This window comes from Seriola dumerili, unplaced genomic scaffold (genome assembly GCF_002260705.1).
Source record: "Seriola dumerili isolate Sdu_G_001 unplaced genomic scaffold, Sdu_1.0 BDQW01000040.1, whole genome shotgun sequence".
In the NCBI taxonomy this organism is placed as follows: domain Eukaryota; kingdom Metazoa; phylum Chordata; class Actinopteri; order Carangiformes; family Carangidae; genus Seriola; species Seriola dumerili.
Window position 1 is genome coordinate 691,215 of NW_019174295.1, and position 17,730 is coordinate 708,944.

General features: G+C 41.7%; 1 protein-coding gene across 1 annotated transcript in view; it reads right to left on the reverse strand.

The window, feature by feature from the left end:
• Nucleotides 1-17,730, reverse strand: part of tmem132e (transmembrane protein 132E) — a 346,699-nt gene that overhangs the window by 12,512 nt on the left and 316,457 nt on the right. The window contains exons 6-7 of the mRNA XM_022738956.1: nucleotides 17,051-17,256; nucleotides 9,889-10,168 (exon numbers count right to left, since the gene is read on the reverse strand). Coding sequence (XP_022594677.1) covers nucleotides 9,889-10,168; nucleotides 17,051-17,256 — 486 coding nt within the window. The remainder of the gene's footprint in view (nucleotides 1-9,888; nucleotides 10,169-17,050; nucleotides 17,257-17,730) is intronic.

Genomic DNA, 17,730 nt, shown 5'->3' on the forward strand with positions numbered 1-17,730 from the left:
GGCTGGACTGATTGTTTTCATGATGCACCAAACACAGACAGTGCACAGCTACTAGAATGGTATTAACGCTTCCTATATAATCCTCTTATCCTAGAGAGGTTAATGGTGGGCAATTACAGTGCTGCCATCAGTTGTGGAGACGGCCTCCTGTAGCTGTGGTGTGGATGTGTCTTGCTCGCAGCTCTCGACTCCTCTGGCCTTGATATTTATACTTTCAGTAACAACTCTGCACAGACACTGTATGCAATTGCTCATATTCTTGTCCGTATACTGTATTCATCAGATGTAAAATGTTAGAGAATTAAACACGTTCCTCTATACTAGTAAATGCTCTCGGGCTAAAAAAGGCTAGAAAAAAAACGCAGCTTTCAATATTTCTGCAGTCAGGTTCCACTTCAATATGCATTGTTTGAATTAATTTGCCAGAAAGAGAGTTTATTGGTTTCACAATGTGCAACATGAGACATGCACAACCACAAACAAACACATACACAAACATGTTGGTTTCTTCTGCTGTTTGAGGAGGACACTCACTGACGTCATCCCCTCGACCCCGTTTACCCTCACCTACCACCACCACGACCAATCCTTTCCCCAGTCCTTACGTTAAACCCCAACCTAAACCTAATTCCATAACCTACAACCAAGTCTTCATCACCCTTTTTAAAATGTCCTCACAACGATGGCTTCCAAACTACAATTTGTCCACACAACCCATAGAAAGACATGTACACACACAGTGTGCAAAGCAAAAGCCCTAAGGCATGATAGTAAATAATGCACCAAATAAACTCTAAAAGTTTTCATGAGGACAAAGTTTGATTTTAAATCCCTCTCACTACAGAAGCATTTTCTGCTACGACTAAAAATCTCTGCCATTAAGCTTGACCGGTGGAACATTTTTTATTTCAAGACTATTTAAAGGGTACTTTAATTCCAAAGGGGACAATCACAAGTCATTTTATGGATATGGATGTGGGGTGGCGTGGGTGTGGGGGTGGTGCGGGGGTGTAAAGGATGTGTCCTGAGCAGGCCAAAGTTCGGTTTCTGTGCAAAAAATGTGGCACACATAAATCCTAGTGAGGTAGACCGCGGGTACACCTCACCAGTGAAAAACTGTTTGCTTACAATTGATTTTTTCTTGCTATATTCACGTTCATTCAGCTGTGGCTGATATTTTACAGGCCAATTAAAGTGACTAAAAAGAAATTCTAATACAATTGAAATCAATATTGGCGATTACGTACAAATTGTCCAGAACACGATTCACCACATTTTGTGCACTGATTGTATAAACTTAAAATGTAATCACAGAAACTAATCTTGTTTGGGGTTATGATCCATGCTGGAAAACATATATTGTGTACGGCATTTTCTTCCTCAGCTGTCATGTATCCAATCAGGGATATTTTAAGAAAAATCACGTTTGTCACTACAAATCAGGTGCTGCGGTGCCAAGTTTTTGGTATCAATGCCTTGAGCCTCCCCCAGCCTCTGCTATTTTTTATTTGCTTTTGAGTTGGCAACACGGCCCAAAAATCACATTAACCCGTTTAATGCATGTTATACTTACTCCAAATCTACCTCACACACAACCTTTCTAATTTTTCAAAATAAAACAGGCACAATTATAGACGCATAATAGAAACATGAAATAATAATAACAAAAAAAAAAACATATTTTAAATCAGTAAAAAGGCAAGCACTCATTTTGGGACAAGACTGGTACCCAGTGATATTTATAGATGTCTCATAGCAGTTCCCACCTACAGTTGCCAAAATATAAAAAGAGGCTTGAATGTGGAGGAACAAGACTTTGAAAGCAAATATTAGAAGTGCACACAGAATGAGTCATGATTCATTCCTGCATATTATGTGCAAGTTCAAAGGGTGCATATCGCCTTATGACGCTAGATTGCTAATCTGATGCGCCAGATGGTTTGTTACACAGAACCATCTGGGAAGACTTTGTTGGAAACTGTTTGGAGAGGGGCAGACGTGTTCAAAAAATACTTGGCAGGTGATTGGACGAACCATCTGTCTATCACATGACGTAGTAGGGGGGGAGTGCCCGAGAGGAAACATGACTCTGAAGAGCTTTGAAAAGCTAGTTAGCATGTCGGTGTATCATTCTTGCTGTTATTGTAAGGAAAATGTGAGCATCAAAATGAATATGAGAACAGTCGCTTCTCCATAGCTGACTGTAGCTCCTCCCTCATAGGACGCTGATTGGTCCAAACTCCTGTGGTTCGGCCACAAGCAAATAGTTTGGAGCCTGTCGAGATGGATTCCGGCTTGTGAGAGAAATCCAGCTGCCTCGCAAGGTTATTAGATTGCTGTGAGATTCCTCCCACTCAACTGCCTGAGCCATGGTGCTGTTATCAGTACAAAAGCACAGTGATGTTAAAAAGGGGGACATCACCTGCTCCAGTCTGGACTCTTCGTTCCATTATCAAACCGTCCATTAACTGACCTCCGTCGGTTGAAGTTCTCAATGTGCTGCAGCGATGCAGAACTGCACCAAGCAATGTGGCCTAATTTAAGTCTGTGAATTGTGTCGGTAACCCAGATCCGAAAGGGTTCTTCATGGCTCAGTTCTTCAGATCTGAGAAGAAGCCTTTTCAGATGAGAGGAAAAAAACTTCAGTTTCCCTCGACTTACCCATTTCACAATGCACTGCAGGTGAAAACGGGCTGCACTGCTACCTGTGATTACAAAATTATCTTCATGATCACACCACATCTTGTAGCACCAATTATCTCTTAATTCACCTTAGATTTAAGTTACAGAGGATGGTTTCACTTGAACAATTCTGTTCTTACTTTTCTTATGTGCAGATGAAATAAAGTTTTTGTTAATTTTCTATTTAATCACATATGAATTTGAATAGTTTAAAGGCTAAAAATAGTTGTGGGATGTGACTCTCAGCTTTAAAGCTGTTTATTAATCAGCACAAACATGAGTTGTAGATGCTTCAGTCGCGATCACAGAATAATAAGTCAGTCTATGGAACTTGGGATGAGGAGAGCCCTGACAGAGACAAACAATGGTCAGAGCTTATTATTTATTCTATTGGCACAGTCATCTGTTTTTAAAATGATATTAGGGGGAGAGAACTGCTGGCACTTGCAGAAGGAAATTAAGCTTCAAACGAGATTTGTCACATAAAAAAATGAAAACCCAGGAGAAAGATTTTCTCCCCGGCTGCTATCAATTTGTGATGTTTGTGAAGTATTCCAGGGTGTATTTGGTGATGAAGTGCAGAAATTTGGTTTTTAGTTTTCCTCCGATTGCCTCATTTACTTTTACCACAGTTACTGATTTGCTAAGTTTCCCACAATGTCTGTGGAAAACCCCCACAGATCCCTCTGGGACGTGTTGAATCCAGTATGTTTGGGTGGTTTTAATGATTGTGATGACATCAGCGTAGTAATTAGATAAAGTTTTTGACTCCTTACTGAGCAAACAGGATATTGTGGTTGGATTATATTCATGTCTGTTGGTGGAGAAATACACTACTGGAGTATCTGGTCATAAACCAAAGTAGTGCACAGATATAGCATTCACCTAATGGAGGTGCTAGATGGATAAAATAAAGGATCTCTAAATCATCCTGATGGAAACATTAATGTTCCAGCAATCCAACATTTGTTGAGACATTTCACTAAAAACCACAGATGTGAACCAGAAGATCACCAAAGTCATTAGGGTTCAATCACTTGGGACCATGAACGTCTGTACGAAATGTCACGGTAATCCATCCAGTAGAGATATTTCAGTCTGGACCAAAGCATCGCACCAACAGACTGACACTGTCACCCCTTTAGCTGCGCTGCTAGCATGGCTAAAAATATGTTATTTGTCAGGACTAATTAGAGCAGGAGTCATGGCTACAAACCGTCATGGATGCTATATTTGTCCTAATTCATGCAATTAGTTCCAAGTGATTGGTAATACTTGATACATTTCAGCATGTACTTCTCAGTTTATTGTATTACTGCATTTCATTTCATCAACTGTTCATCACTTCTTCTAGTCGGTTTTCTTTTCCCAATAATCTGAAACACGAGTTCTCTGCACACTACAGCTGTCTCTGTTGTCTCTGTTGTCTCTGCTGGGGCCTGCGGAGGGCGAAGGAGGCCATGTCAATTCTTTTCAACGATGAGGAAAGGTGTAACATGCACTCCTCCCCACCTCGCAGACACGATGGTCCTGTCCATCCCCGGCATTAACACGTGTCTCATGTGGCTCTAAGACTCACTGATTGAGATCCGGCCACATTCGAAGGTGGTCTGGGACACATTCTTTTAGCAGTGTGACCACAAGTGTGTCGTGGGCCACATCAGCGCACCGCCTAGTCACAGTCTAATTAGTACCGCCAAAGTTTCACAATGGACCGAAAATATTTTCACACAGTGTTCAAAAAAGCTATTTCATGTTACGTTCAGCAGACCAATTTCATTAACAATTTGAATCTTGTGGCAGGCTTTATTTAAAGTCCTAATTAGACGGGGTCAACGCACGTGAAAGAAAAGAAAAGAAAAGAAAAGAAAAGAAAAAAAAAAAAAAACAATCTTTGACTAAGTCTGTTTCTTTTTCTTCCAAATTTTTTTCTCCACTCCTGCTGGTGGGTGATAATTAACATATGAAAAGCCAGAACCTCCAGCCTGAAAGTAAACAGAGCTATTTTGACCAAATTTAACGGTCTGGGGTGAATATTGATTCACTACTCCGAGTAATGAATGATGAATGCGTTCCATGTCTGTCATCTGCATTTGTCTCTGCCAGCACGGCAGGGTCAGCTGCAGTTGTGGAGCTACTTTGAGCCCAGCTCCCAGTTGAATTTGTCATCGGTGCTGCAGGCAGAGGAAGTGAAGTGAAGCACGAAAGCAGTTACACCTTACATGTTCTTCAGCTAGGAGCTGCTCTGTCTGTCACCGCTGAGCGTACGGCTGTGGATATATGCCGTCGTGTTGGTGGCCTTCACTGGAAGCCGAGGATCAATGATGAGTCCAAGCAGCAGATTGACACTGACCGGCAGAGTTTCTTCCCTAACTGTGGCTGAGTGCTCACTCATGCCAGTGCATATTACTTGCATCACACTACATTATTTTTCTCCCTACCACACTCCGCGCTTCTCTACTCAAACCTTGTGTTCAATAAATCACACTTTTGCATGGTGCAACAGAATATCAGTGGAGGATTTATTCATGCAAGCTGTAGATTTCAGACTTTCTACTGTAGCAGAAAAACACCTGAGGAAAACCAGGCACCTTTCAGGCAACGAAGCATCCTCCCCAGAAAATTACACATATCGGTTTGGAGTGAGCTCCATTCTGAAGAGACCTTGAGAAGAGGTCATTAATGCCTTTGCATTGCACTATTTCAACACAGGTGAAATGCAGGAGGATCTACAGAAGGCAATTTAAAAGTTAAAAATGAAAGTGGCACTAAATCACGAAGTTGAGCTGCAGTTAAACCATGTCATTCCTACTAATTCAGCCGCTGCAGATTTACACTGTACGCCCAAATATAATGTCTGTGTCTGATTGGGAGACTGGTGGGAAATCTCACCAAACAGAATGTGACATTATATGAACCCGGCACAATGAAAGTACTTTTTCTTTTCTTGAATTCAAACTGTTTTTTTGTTTTTTTGTTTTTTTTCTTGCTGCCCCTTGGGACTGCCAAAGTGAGAAGACACATGGTGTAGTCTTATCTTTGTTTTTAAGAAATGTACAAACAGCTTCATCCGGCTGGGAACTCCCTTGGTGTATAAATAAGAAAGAAAAAAATAAAATAAAATTTGGATAGAAATAAATATAGAAATAAAAAATAGTTAAATGAGTTCTTTGTGCATCATGTAAAATGATATATTTTCTACAGTTTAGAAGTTAAAATTAGGGCATAGAGTAAATTTAGAGCAGTGAATAAAATAAAATACATTTTATAGACTATGATAAACCTCATTCACAGGTTCAAAATATAAGAAAAATCCCCTTGAAGTTTGTCCCTGGTTGTTGTGTAACTCTTTGTTGTCTGCTAAAATGGATTAAGTAGCACGCACAGATAACAAGGTCAGACAGTACTCATGTATGACTTCAATAAAGACAACTCCCAACAAAACACATTCACCATTCAGAAGAGAGGGCTTTAGCAAATTGAACCTTGATCCATTTTTGTGAAATTAAGTGACACATCAATTTCGTCTGGTTACACTTTGAGTCCAACAAGCTCTCGCCTTGGTTTTGTACGAATGATGGGCATTTTTCATTATGCTTTCCATCAGTGTAATTAACATTGACGAGCACTGAGATGTATCGTGCCTCTTTATGCTTGTTTGCACAAAAGACAAAGTGCTTCTCTTCCAAGAGGATGAACTGATGAAATACAAATGTAATACCTCTTGAAATGCAGTGAAAAATGAAAACGTGACCCTCGCTTTCAACTTTTACCGTCCTGTAAACTTTCAGGCAATTACAGAGCTTCCCACGTCGCGGAGCAGAGCGGGTGCAGCAGCTGCAGAATAAAGCTCCGCACTTCCCGCCAGGTGAAGGGTTCCCTCGACAGCTTGCAACAGAGCAGTCGGCCCAGTGCTCCTCATAGCCACTCCAATAAAATGACTTTGTTGGGGGACATTATTAACTTAATTGGACAGATCAAAGAACGCAGAGAAAGAGGAGGGATGAAATGTGACAAATGTCCGCGGCCATGAGTCGCCGCTCTCCTGCTTTTGACATCTTGGGAAAGAGGCTGCGATGTGGGACTTTGTTCACAGATGCATGAAATGATATGTTCATGTATGTGTTTTCAGATATATGCTTGTAGGAGCCACGTCCTGAGTGTATTAACAGAAAAAACAGGCATGCTTTTTGATGTTAGATCTATACATATGTAACATGAGAGCAGCATCTATATACCTGAATATTTCAATACATGGAAGAGTTGGATGTTGAATTTATCATTTCGTGCAAATGAACCTGAACATTTCAATGCATTTATTATCACCTCACTCATACTGTTTCATAGATTACATATGTCTACTTCAAAAAATACATAAAGATTATATTTGAGCAGCTTGACTGTGGTATAGATTACTGAATCTTAAAATTGAGATGGGCCTGTGTTGTTGGAGGAACTTGCCGTGCTGCACATTCACTACACTAACATCCAGCTCCTGTCTTTTTTTTTTTCTTCCTTCCATTTAAATCACACAGTAAAATTAACATTGAACCTGGGATCACATTGTTGAGATACATTTCACAGTGTTTACGCGGCAAAGAGTGAACACTGCACTTTCATTTTCCTGTGAGAGGAAAGATTCTATAGATTAGACTTTGGAAGATGATTGCACGTTTGCAGATATTAATTAAATAATCTCTGATCCGAGGACTAACAGTGAATTTTGTCCAACTCTGGCTTTTCACTGTGAGAAGCAGCTATTGTTCAGTAATCCTCCGGATTAAATGTCCGACTCCCACCAGGTTTGGTGAATTCTTTGAAAGTCATGATTCTGCCCCGTAATCGCAGCGTATAAACATTTCTTTCTGTGGCATAATTAAGACCTTCTCTTGTAATAGTTTAACCTCCAAACCTCACATATTTTCACCTTTGAGTCTTCCCATTAAGCAGACCTGTCTAATTTAACATAGCAATACTTTTATTCATGCAATAATCATCAACCCTCCTTCCAAAAACAAAGAAAATGGAATGTCTGGGATATTGCACTTAGTGGACAAAAGCTTCTTCTCTTCATTCATATTCATGAGCTGGTGGACAATTTGAATCAGTCTCCCGAACCCAAAGACTAATTCAAATCCTCCAACAGACTGATCGTTTCAGTAAGAGGACCATTGTTGAGATATATACTGTTCATTTTCAGAAAACCAGCATAACAATATCTCCGTTCAATGTAAAATATGCTCTCAACTGGATCTTTTAACGCCTTTGTAATTTGACTTTCGTGAGCCATCAGGCATCTGTGTGTGAACGAAAAGTGAGTCCTCAGAGATCTCATTTCTGTTTTTCCTTCGTTTTAACACGAAATGTTTGTTTGTTATTTTTTAAAGTTGCCCTGCACTTTCATCATTCAGTCACACCTGCAGAAAAGACGCAACGTGGATTGTCCTCTAAGTTTACCAGCCATGTTGGCAGCGTGGCAGCGTGGCCGTCGTTCCACCACCAGACGGAAAAATCTCAACAACAACTGGATGGGTCGTATGAAATTTTGTACAGACATTCGTGATGTTTAGAGGGTGAATAATAAAAACTTTAGTGATCCTCTGACTTTTCATCTAGGAGCACCAGCTTTTTCACTTACCCAGTGAAATACCTCAACCTCTGCTAGATGCAACAAGTCCTCCAACGTAAACGACCACATAGGACAAATGTCTGTTCCCTCTGATACTGATAATAGTCAAATGATGTCTGACAAGGTGATCGTCGTGTAAAAAGGGAGCGTGGCGGCCAACTGACCCGTTTATTTATTTCTACATCACAGCAATCCAACCACATTAGTTTTGAGTAATCTACCATCTCCAGACCGGCTCTAGCATGTTGTTCCAAATCAATCCATCTTTCTAAAGTTGTTTGAGGGATGTAATCATTTCTATTCATTTATTTATTTATTTACATATTCACAATTGCTATGAGCCAATGTGGCAAGTTACGTCTGGTGGTAAATTGATGTATAATTATTCATACCCTTCAGCAGATTACAGATGATCCATTGCTCATTTAAAATGATGGATTGGCGACTTATATCTTTCCTCCCTATTTCTCCATCATCAGACACATCCATCAGGCGACTATTCTTTCTCCCGACAGGCTGAAACTGTGATCTTTCACGGTGATCAAAACTCTCACCAACCGTTAGTTCCCTCCGTCCTCATAAATGACCATGTGAAGCGTCGGTAAATCACTGCGCAGGAGTCATAACTTTTGCAGTTTCCTTTATAAGGACTTCTGACCCTGTCTCGCCTGATGCATTTATGTGCACTTTATGTCAGGGAGCTCTTTTGCTTGAGAGAAGTGGACATCAACATTGGTATCCACTCACAGAGAGTCAAGGTTTTTTTGCCGTCGAATAGATGCAGACGAACAAGAAAGAGGATAAAAATCGAGGCATGATTGTGAAAATACTGTGTAAACCTCAAGGATGAATCTTGTTCATTACAATTCCAGTGTAATGTTCATAGATTAGACAAAACCGAGTTAATTGCTAAATTAAACGGCGCAAGGACCACAAACAATCGAACCATCAGACAATCCCCCCAGTTAGCTAAACTTATCTGAAAAAGAAAATGGAGATAAACGGTAAAATTACTACCCACACCGTGTGCTGCAACATTCATCACGTCTTATCGACTTGTCTTCTGAGTAATGAGGGATTATTACGGACATTTCAGGTGTGCTCTCTTTAGATAATCTGGATAAACTGTTGGCTTGTTTACAGCCTGCCCGATTGCCTGGCTGCTCATGTTTTCTCACCCTGTCGGACGCTGCCGTAGTGTTGTCACAGTCTCCCTAAACATCAGCATATATATTTTAATGAGTGCGATGTTATCATAACAAATAGAAATGATGACCAGAACTACAATCTAAATGGGCATTACCCTTGAAGTAATGCATTGACAGTCTTCAGAGGAACCAGCTTCCTTCAGCCTCCAACAGCTGCTGCAAACTCAGAAAGAGTAATGAGCTCTAAGTTTGAAATCTTACTCCCTCATCTCTAAAACTCACTTTGTGTGTGGTGGCTGTGGAGAGCACCGTGCCTACTTTCATGCTCCTCACTCCGACGCATCATTTGTCATCTGCTACACACTTCATTTTTCACTCCTGATTTATGTGAATTGTCAGCACTGACACGTAAAAAGGTGGTGAATTTACCTTCAGCGTGGTGGATCCCAGCTCCAGGCCCACCAGGATAGTCCTGTCCACCAACTCCGCTATCCTGGGGTCAGCCACCTTCAGGGAGTCCTGGACCAGGTCAGTGACGTCCACCTGCCAGTCGGGTCCCAGCATGGTGATGACTTGATCGGTTCCCTCTGTGGAGGTGGTGTGGAACTGGGTCAGCACCTTGACCAGGGCCCGCTGGTACTGCAGCGTGCAGCCTCGGCTCACCCGGCGCTCGTCGTCTTCGTCGTCTGCGTCGCTGTCTCTGGTGCTCCTTGGGCGGAGACATAAAGGGGGAAATAAAAATTGAGGCAGAGAAAAAAAATGCATTAAACATTGATCTAACTGGCGGCAAAGATAGCAGCAGTAGCAGGAGCTATCCTAAAGCACTCATGAACACTGTGGGTACCAATTTTAGCCAGGTGTGGCAACTGAGATAAAAAACATGAGAGGCTAAACTCAGTACGCAGGATTTGGCACAGTGTGTTTGGAACTGGCCACCCACAAGATTGAAAACCACTGATAAAAACCTCAAGAAGCAAAAGCCATCAGCAATCATAACTTCTTCAAACTGAGCAGCTGCTGTTCAATTATGCTCAACACAGTGGCACGATTCTACATCTGAATTTGTGCCTTCTGTTCTTAAGGGTCTCTACTCTTTTTAAAAAATTGACATCATAAAACTGATGAGAAACCTGGCACAGCTCCACACAAATCCATCGCATTATCGGTTCTGATGTAGCGGCGATGAGGAAAATGTCCTCCATGCCAGCAGGGAAGGAGATAAGCACCAAAAAGCAGAGTTTTGGACCGGTGCCCTTCTTATTTCACAGGAGCCCTGGGCAGCGGGGTTAAACATGCCAGGTGCATCCCCCACCGAGTGCAATCTGCTCTACAGCGAGATGTATGAGGTACCCAACTTCCCTCAGCAGGTTTGACAGTCTGCCAGTTTCTCCTTAAAAAGCTCTCCTCTGCTTAATCTTTGCTTTGACTTAACTATCTGAACAACTTGAGATTCAGGGAAGGCAGCGGGGCTGTCAGCCACCGACAAAGTATATATCCCACCCATTGACTCAGGGAACAGGTCCGATTATTAGGCTAAGCACTTCTGTCACTGAGGTCTCATGGCCGCTTAGAATACACTCTCTCAACAGTGAAATGCATCATTGAGCGTACCTTTCAACCCTGTCCCACCTAATGGGTTTGATTATTAATTCATCTTAGCACACTGCCTCTCCACACCTCATCATTCCCACCAATACTTCAGCACTCTGCTCTGCCTGTGACTTTGTACTGGCAGGTTATAGGATGTTTAGGACTAAAAGGGCCTCCCATAAGGCTCTCACGGGTCATTGGAGGTACCTGCATGTAGCTGTTCAATCAAGCAACTTTAACTCCACCTCATGAACCTCTTTCTCTCCGATTAAGCTCGGGTCATGGACTTTTCACTTCTGCGTCTACGGTTGGTTGCGTTTTGTTGCTTGGAAAATGAATTAAAAATGTAAAGCACTTTCACAGTCGCTGTGTGATTTTCTAACAATGTGGTGGAGCCACTATGAATTCAATGCAATGGAAATGACCGACTTTACAGGTAAGACTCACGGACATGGAGAGCGAGGGCCTGATTGCATTAGTTAGTGCAACAGCGGATTACATTAGTACAAACAGTCAGGAAAACGGTAACGACGCAAAGAAGATAGCTTGTAGCAACACAGCCCGGCTTTACTGTAGCAATTTAACCATTCGCAGGTAACAATAATCTTGCATACGGGTTAGAAAGTTTGGAAGTATGAAAGTGTAACCCGTGTTGACGTCAACAGGGTCATGTCTGGCTGGACTTTGAGACTTTAAATCTATGACAGAAGGTCTTGCGCTGCACACTAGCAAGCGAGCAAAGTTTATTGTTATTAAAATGTATAAGGGGAAATAGATTAAGGATGTCAGATTAAAGCATAGGGTGCCACATGCTACCTTAAGGCCTGTCTGAACAAATGGCTTTTTAGCAGCTTTTTAAAGTAGTCCACACACTCGGTCCACAGACCGCAGGCTTAATGGGAGGCTATTCCAAAGCTGAAGAGCCGCCGACTGGAAGACCCGCGGACCCGCGGGTCTGAAGACGAATCCGAGGTGCAACCCTGGGTAGAGGATCTAAGAGTCCTGCTGGTGGAGTGGAGGTGTAGAAGTTTAATAATATACCATGGAGCCTCGCCATGTAAAAGTCAGCACTAAAATTTTAAAATGGATTGTGGATGCACGCTAGAGGTGTGGAGGTGGAAAGGCGTGGCTGTTTAGCAGGTGGGGGCTGGTTTAATAAGAAAGATGCTTCTTGCTGAAAAATACTGGATCCAGCTTTATTAGGGATATTAGGGAAAAGTCATGATATGTTGGCCTTTGTTGCACTAACTTTTTTCTTTTTGAATCTGTCTCTTGTGTGTCTGGAGTATCCTTTAAATAACCCCAAATAAGGACTCCTATTCAAAAGCAACTGCCTGATGTTTTTCCATTGGGAATTGGGAAACTGGAACCTAAAGGTGACGTCAGCAATGAGACACTTTTCTTCCAGTTCTCATTGGATCTCCGGCACTGGACGTCATCTTGACTTCTTCTGTGTGTTGGAGACTGACAGTGCAGCTTCAGGACACGTAGCGGATGTGGTACTTAGAAGGTAAGCGAGTTAACTCCACAGCAGACGCTGAGACTGCACACTCAGTTACTCATTCAGTTAAGGTAGAGAAAAACCCAGTGAGACAGTAAGACTCCCTCTGTCTCTGTCAAGGAGTTTGGCAACTCCTGGCTCAGGTCAGTAAAAGTTTACCTTCCCAAGTCTGTACCTGAAAATAAGGTTGATATATTTTCTCCCCCAGAAGAATATTGTCTGTTCTTATTAGAGTCTCTGATACAACCGTACAAGCTGAAGCTTCAGTGCACACGAGCTGCCCGCCCGATTACACTTTCTTTCCTTTTTTAGAGCATGTTACTGGATAATGCAGCCAGTGAGCAATTCTGCTGCACTGTAGCAAAGGCCCACTGCAGGCCAAGAGACCTTGCTGCGCATGAAGGTTCAGAATGTGTCACTTCGCAGAAGTGAGGGAATGTAGGATGGAGAGACTGCGATAGGAAAGAAAATAAAAGAGTTAAGGAGGCGAGGGAAAGAGTGTGGGAGGTTAGAGGTCGTGTAAAGGAGAATCAGTGCGCTTGTGAGAGGAGGAAAATAAGCAGCAGAGAGTGAGTGATGAGGAGGATTGAGAAGGGTTAGTGAAAAGACAACAATTCAGTCTAATAATCACAAAATAAAGCAGCTTTAGCAGATTCTGATGCAGATAATCATCATGATTTGGCGTTACTGGAGTGCCTTCCAGACGACTAATCAGCTGCACTGAGTTGTTATTCTCCGTCCTAGTTTAAGGTGTTATTTACAGTGCTTTGTGAGGCCTTTGAAAACAACATTTAATTCATTATCGCAGCACTTTATAATGACATACGATACGATAATGTAAACAAACAAGACCAAGGTTGAGACAAATACAACCTGCTGTCTCAAGCCAGTGATGCTTTAAGATGATTTCTCATAAATCCTGTCGCTGTCTGTCTAATCTCTCCCTCCGCAGCGTCTTGGCACAATAGAGTTTGCCACAGTCTCGCAGGCAGCTGTTGGCAATGGTCACGTTTTGTAAATGGCACATGTCCAGGTCGCTATTTTGCAAGTCACAAAGTAGTTTAATTTAAATCCTAAATTCCTAAACTTTGGGTTTGAGTCTTAAAGAAGCCAAAATGTGATCAATTTTCATGCCATCTCCAAATGTGAACACCAGCTAACACTATTTATGACCATGAGTAAGATAACATTACATGTGAAATGTTTGTTCCTGATAAAAGCCGAATGAAATCTCCAAAATATTCCCATGTGTGAGATTTCAAGGTCAAGAAACAAACTGTCACGCTCAACTTTTAAGCCAACATGGACGAGAGGTCCTACAGGTGATCAGGTTCATGGCAACGTCTACATTTCTATGGCAACCGAGCAAACAGGACCTTGCGTTAGGAGGGTTTTGTCAACAAGAGAAGCTGATGTTTTCATGTGTGATGTCTTACATTTAATGTATCTGAAAACAACACGTGCCTGCATGTGAATCTATTAAGTGATAAATGTGACCAACATGGACTATCAGCACTGACACTTTGACAACCAATAAAGGTACCCATGAGATGAGATGTAGGCTATTTTCAAAACAAAACAAATGATGAATGAATCAATTAAGATGTGCATTAATACATGAGCAGGAACTGCTTTAGTTTGCACTGCTTGGCCTGTATTTGTTTGATTTTCCTGAGATATAAAACATCCTTTCAAACAGAGGGTAACAGTGCAAGCTGCATGCTACTAATGACTACAGCCCACGTTATTGAGTTATTTGGTAATTAAGCTTAGGCCTGAAATTAAAGTGGTAATTACTTTTTGTTGTAAAAACACAGCATATTTCATGTTTAAATAGCACCAAGTCCTGCAGCACACTGAAAACACAAAGACTCACAGTTCCTAGTGGTCAGGATCAGCAGCCTCAATAACCTGCATGTGGCACCATCGAGTATGATGAGAGCCATCTTTGTCCGCAGTTTCCTGCTTCCACAAACAACTACAGGGAAAAGTAATGAAAATTACACGCTCTCTGTAAATCCAAATGACTGTCTGCAGGAAAGAAAAGATTCACCTTCAGAGAAATGTATTCCTCTGGCCTGGCTGTGTGGAAATCAGAGCGGCCCAAAAATGGCCCACGAGCGGTCTTTGATTACTGTTTTCACGAAGGCACAAAGGACGCATAGAAAATAGGTTGGAAGAATTGAGATACACAGTGCAGAAAAAAAAAAGAAAAAAGAAAAACTACACCAATTTGTTTGAAGCAACTAGTCCAACTGTTGATATTCAGGCAACAGGGAACAACGATATAACATTGTTATCCGAGAATTATACCTTATGAGACCGCCGGCAAACCCTGAGGCCTGGAAACACCGGACAAACTGCAAACACCACTCAAAATAACGAGGTCTGAAAAACACATATATGATTCCTCATCTGCAGGGTTGTGCTTTGATTGGCTAGGCCTTTTACAAAAAAAAACTAAACAAAAACAAATGAGAGGCACTAAAGTGGGGATTTAAGACACATTTTCATGTCAAAATAATATACCATCTACAGCTCATTATGGCTCATCGGGGATCTTTGAAAAATGAGGCTGTGCGAGATGTTTTTTCGAGCACTCTAGGTCATTGGAAATACCTTCATTCTTCAAACAACTCCTTAAACACACCATTTGTATTCAGGTTGGGTAGAAATGGATTTGGTGTATGGTGATGTACTCCAGCAGCGACGACAGCAGCCACCCGCGTGAGTGTTAATGCTCCCATTAAACATTTCCTAAATGAAGGGTTGTGGGCCTGTTTGTTACTGCTCCATGCATGACAAGAATGCAGGGATATTTTAATGAGCATAGGTTCCTTAACCTAAGACCGCATTTTTCATCGGGGTCCTGGTGCAAACAACCTTAATCTCCCACTGGTGCCATTTTTCCCACATCTGAGGGTGTTATATTTTTAAGGCCTGTAGCCAACACTTCATTCGTTTTTCTTATTTTTATTGTCTACTGGATTCCTTCTATCGACAAAAACCTTCTATAATATTGACACGACAACCACACAATTGCCCTTGATTCCTTAAAATGGCAAGAATATAAACATTGTACAAGAATAATCGCAGTATAAAAGGTCACAGATATTATGAAAATAGATGGCTGTACTGCACATGAAGCAGAAAAACACTTAAGACAGTTAAATGGAAAACATGACCACCGTTACAGCATCAACAGATCAGCAGCCTCCTGGAAGTACAGCTGCAACAGCAGTTTAACTCTGACCATCAGTTTGAATCCAGAGTAACATCCCAAATTACCTGCTTATTAGTCCAAAAACATCATTACCTGTCTGAAAGTGCAGCCAATATTCACTCTGAGAAGACTTCTGTGAACTTACTCAAAGTCAAATTACGCCATCTTCCAAAACTTGTTGTAAAAAATGCGTTCCGATGGGTATGACACATACATGACAACCTCGTAGATCAATTTGCACTTGAGAGGCTCAAGTAGCCTCAGAGGTACATTTCTGCTCTGCGCTTCAGCCAGAGAATCTAATTGGAGCAAAACAAGCAACTACACATAAAATCCTGGAAAACAGAGAGGAGGCTGGACCGCTTTTTACTTTCTAATGTTTGAGACTGTGATGTTCCAGGCACTTTCGCACTTTGTTATAATGATTCCTCTGGTAATTATCTACAAATAAGACATCCAAAATATATTCCACTGCAGCGGGCGGATTCCGACTTTCTTCCTTTTTAGCAAAGGACAAAGATGAGGAAACAAAGTAGAGTGAAGACGTTCTCCCTCATATGTAATATACAGTTCTTCTCCATGACGTTGGGTCACAGTATCATCTCATCGGTGTTGCAGCAGATGGGCTGCGAGTGAGTAAAATAGTAAATAATGTATGAGGAAAATATGAATTACATTCTCTAAAATGTGTGTGAAAAATGTTGCTCAGGCTATTGTGGAAATACCTGTTGCCATTTTCATTTTACCAAAACAGAAGAACTTTTACTTTAAAAAAATGTTTATTTATTTAAAACCTGCCCACTTCAGTGTAACACGGTACTCTGTCATCACATGTAACATCCCACTGAGAAATAATGGTAATATGTGATCGGTTGTGGGTCTCTAAATCGTGGAAATTAATTTGTTCGGGTGGTGGGAGGATGATTTACGCATACATGCAAAGACATCAGAGCCGATCCGTGCGTCACTACTATGTGCACAATAATTAGAATGTAAGGGTCAAAGCTGAAGCAGGAAGTTGGTTTCTCTGCTGTGAGGAACAGGTAATCTTTTACGGTTCTTTGAAGTAAATCTGTCTTGTCTGGGGTTTGTTTACAACCTCTCTGATCATCTGACCGCTCGTGTTTCTCGCCCTTTCTGACGTCTTTAGTGGTGAGTACAGTGTTATTATTCCACACGGCTGAAGCTATGAAAAATAAGACCCAAATTGCATGAAACTGTAATTTCCACATGACATTAAATCAATGGTAACTGTATCAAATTGCCTGAGGCCTCACCTTCGGTCGGGCAGGATGGGAACCCTCCAGCCTTTGATGAAGCTGAGATTGTTGTCAGAAAGTTCCACCTGCAGGGGAAGTTTGGGCACCCAGACCGTCAGCTCCAGCGGCGCGCTCAGGTGCTCGTAGCTGAAGATAACCCTGGCGTTCATGGAGCCCCGCGTCTCCTTCCCGTTGACGAACACGTAGTCGCAATTCAAAGACACCTAGGACAGATCAGGGTCAGAAGTCAGAGACCATCTATATGGTAATGGTCATGTCAGTGGCGGAGGATCTAAGTGATGTGTGATGATATACAGCACGGTACGGCTGCAGCTGTCAGCGCCACGATTCATCACGCAGCATTTCAAGGTTGATACTTTCAGCAAAGCAAATATACAGCGGGGAGTAAGATCTTTTAGGGTGATGTGAAAGTTCGCGGCACATAAACCATCTCTGCCGATACTTCCACTTTGACTTTAAGGACCGGCTCACCCTAATCTAATACAAAAAGAAAGAAAAACCTTTATGATCTACTTTTGCAGATTTTGGTTTTATTGTACTTGCCAGTTTTTAAAAAAAATCTCTCTCTATACAGTTTCCACCCTCAATCTAATAAAATAATGGTGCATGAAATGAAAAACAGTAACTTCTTTCCACCTCTATCTACTGAAACAGTCCCAATGAAAACTCTTCTCAGT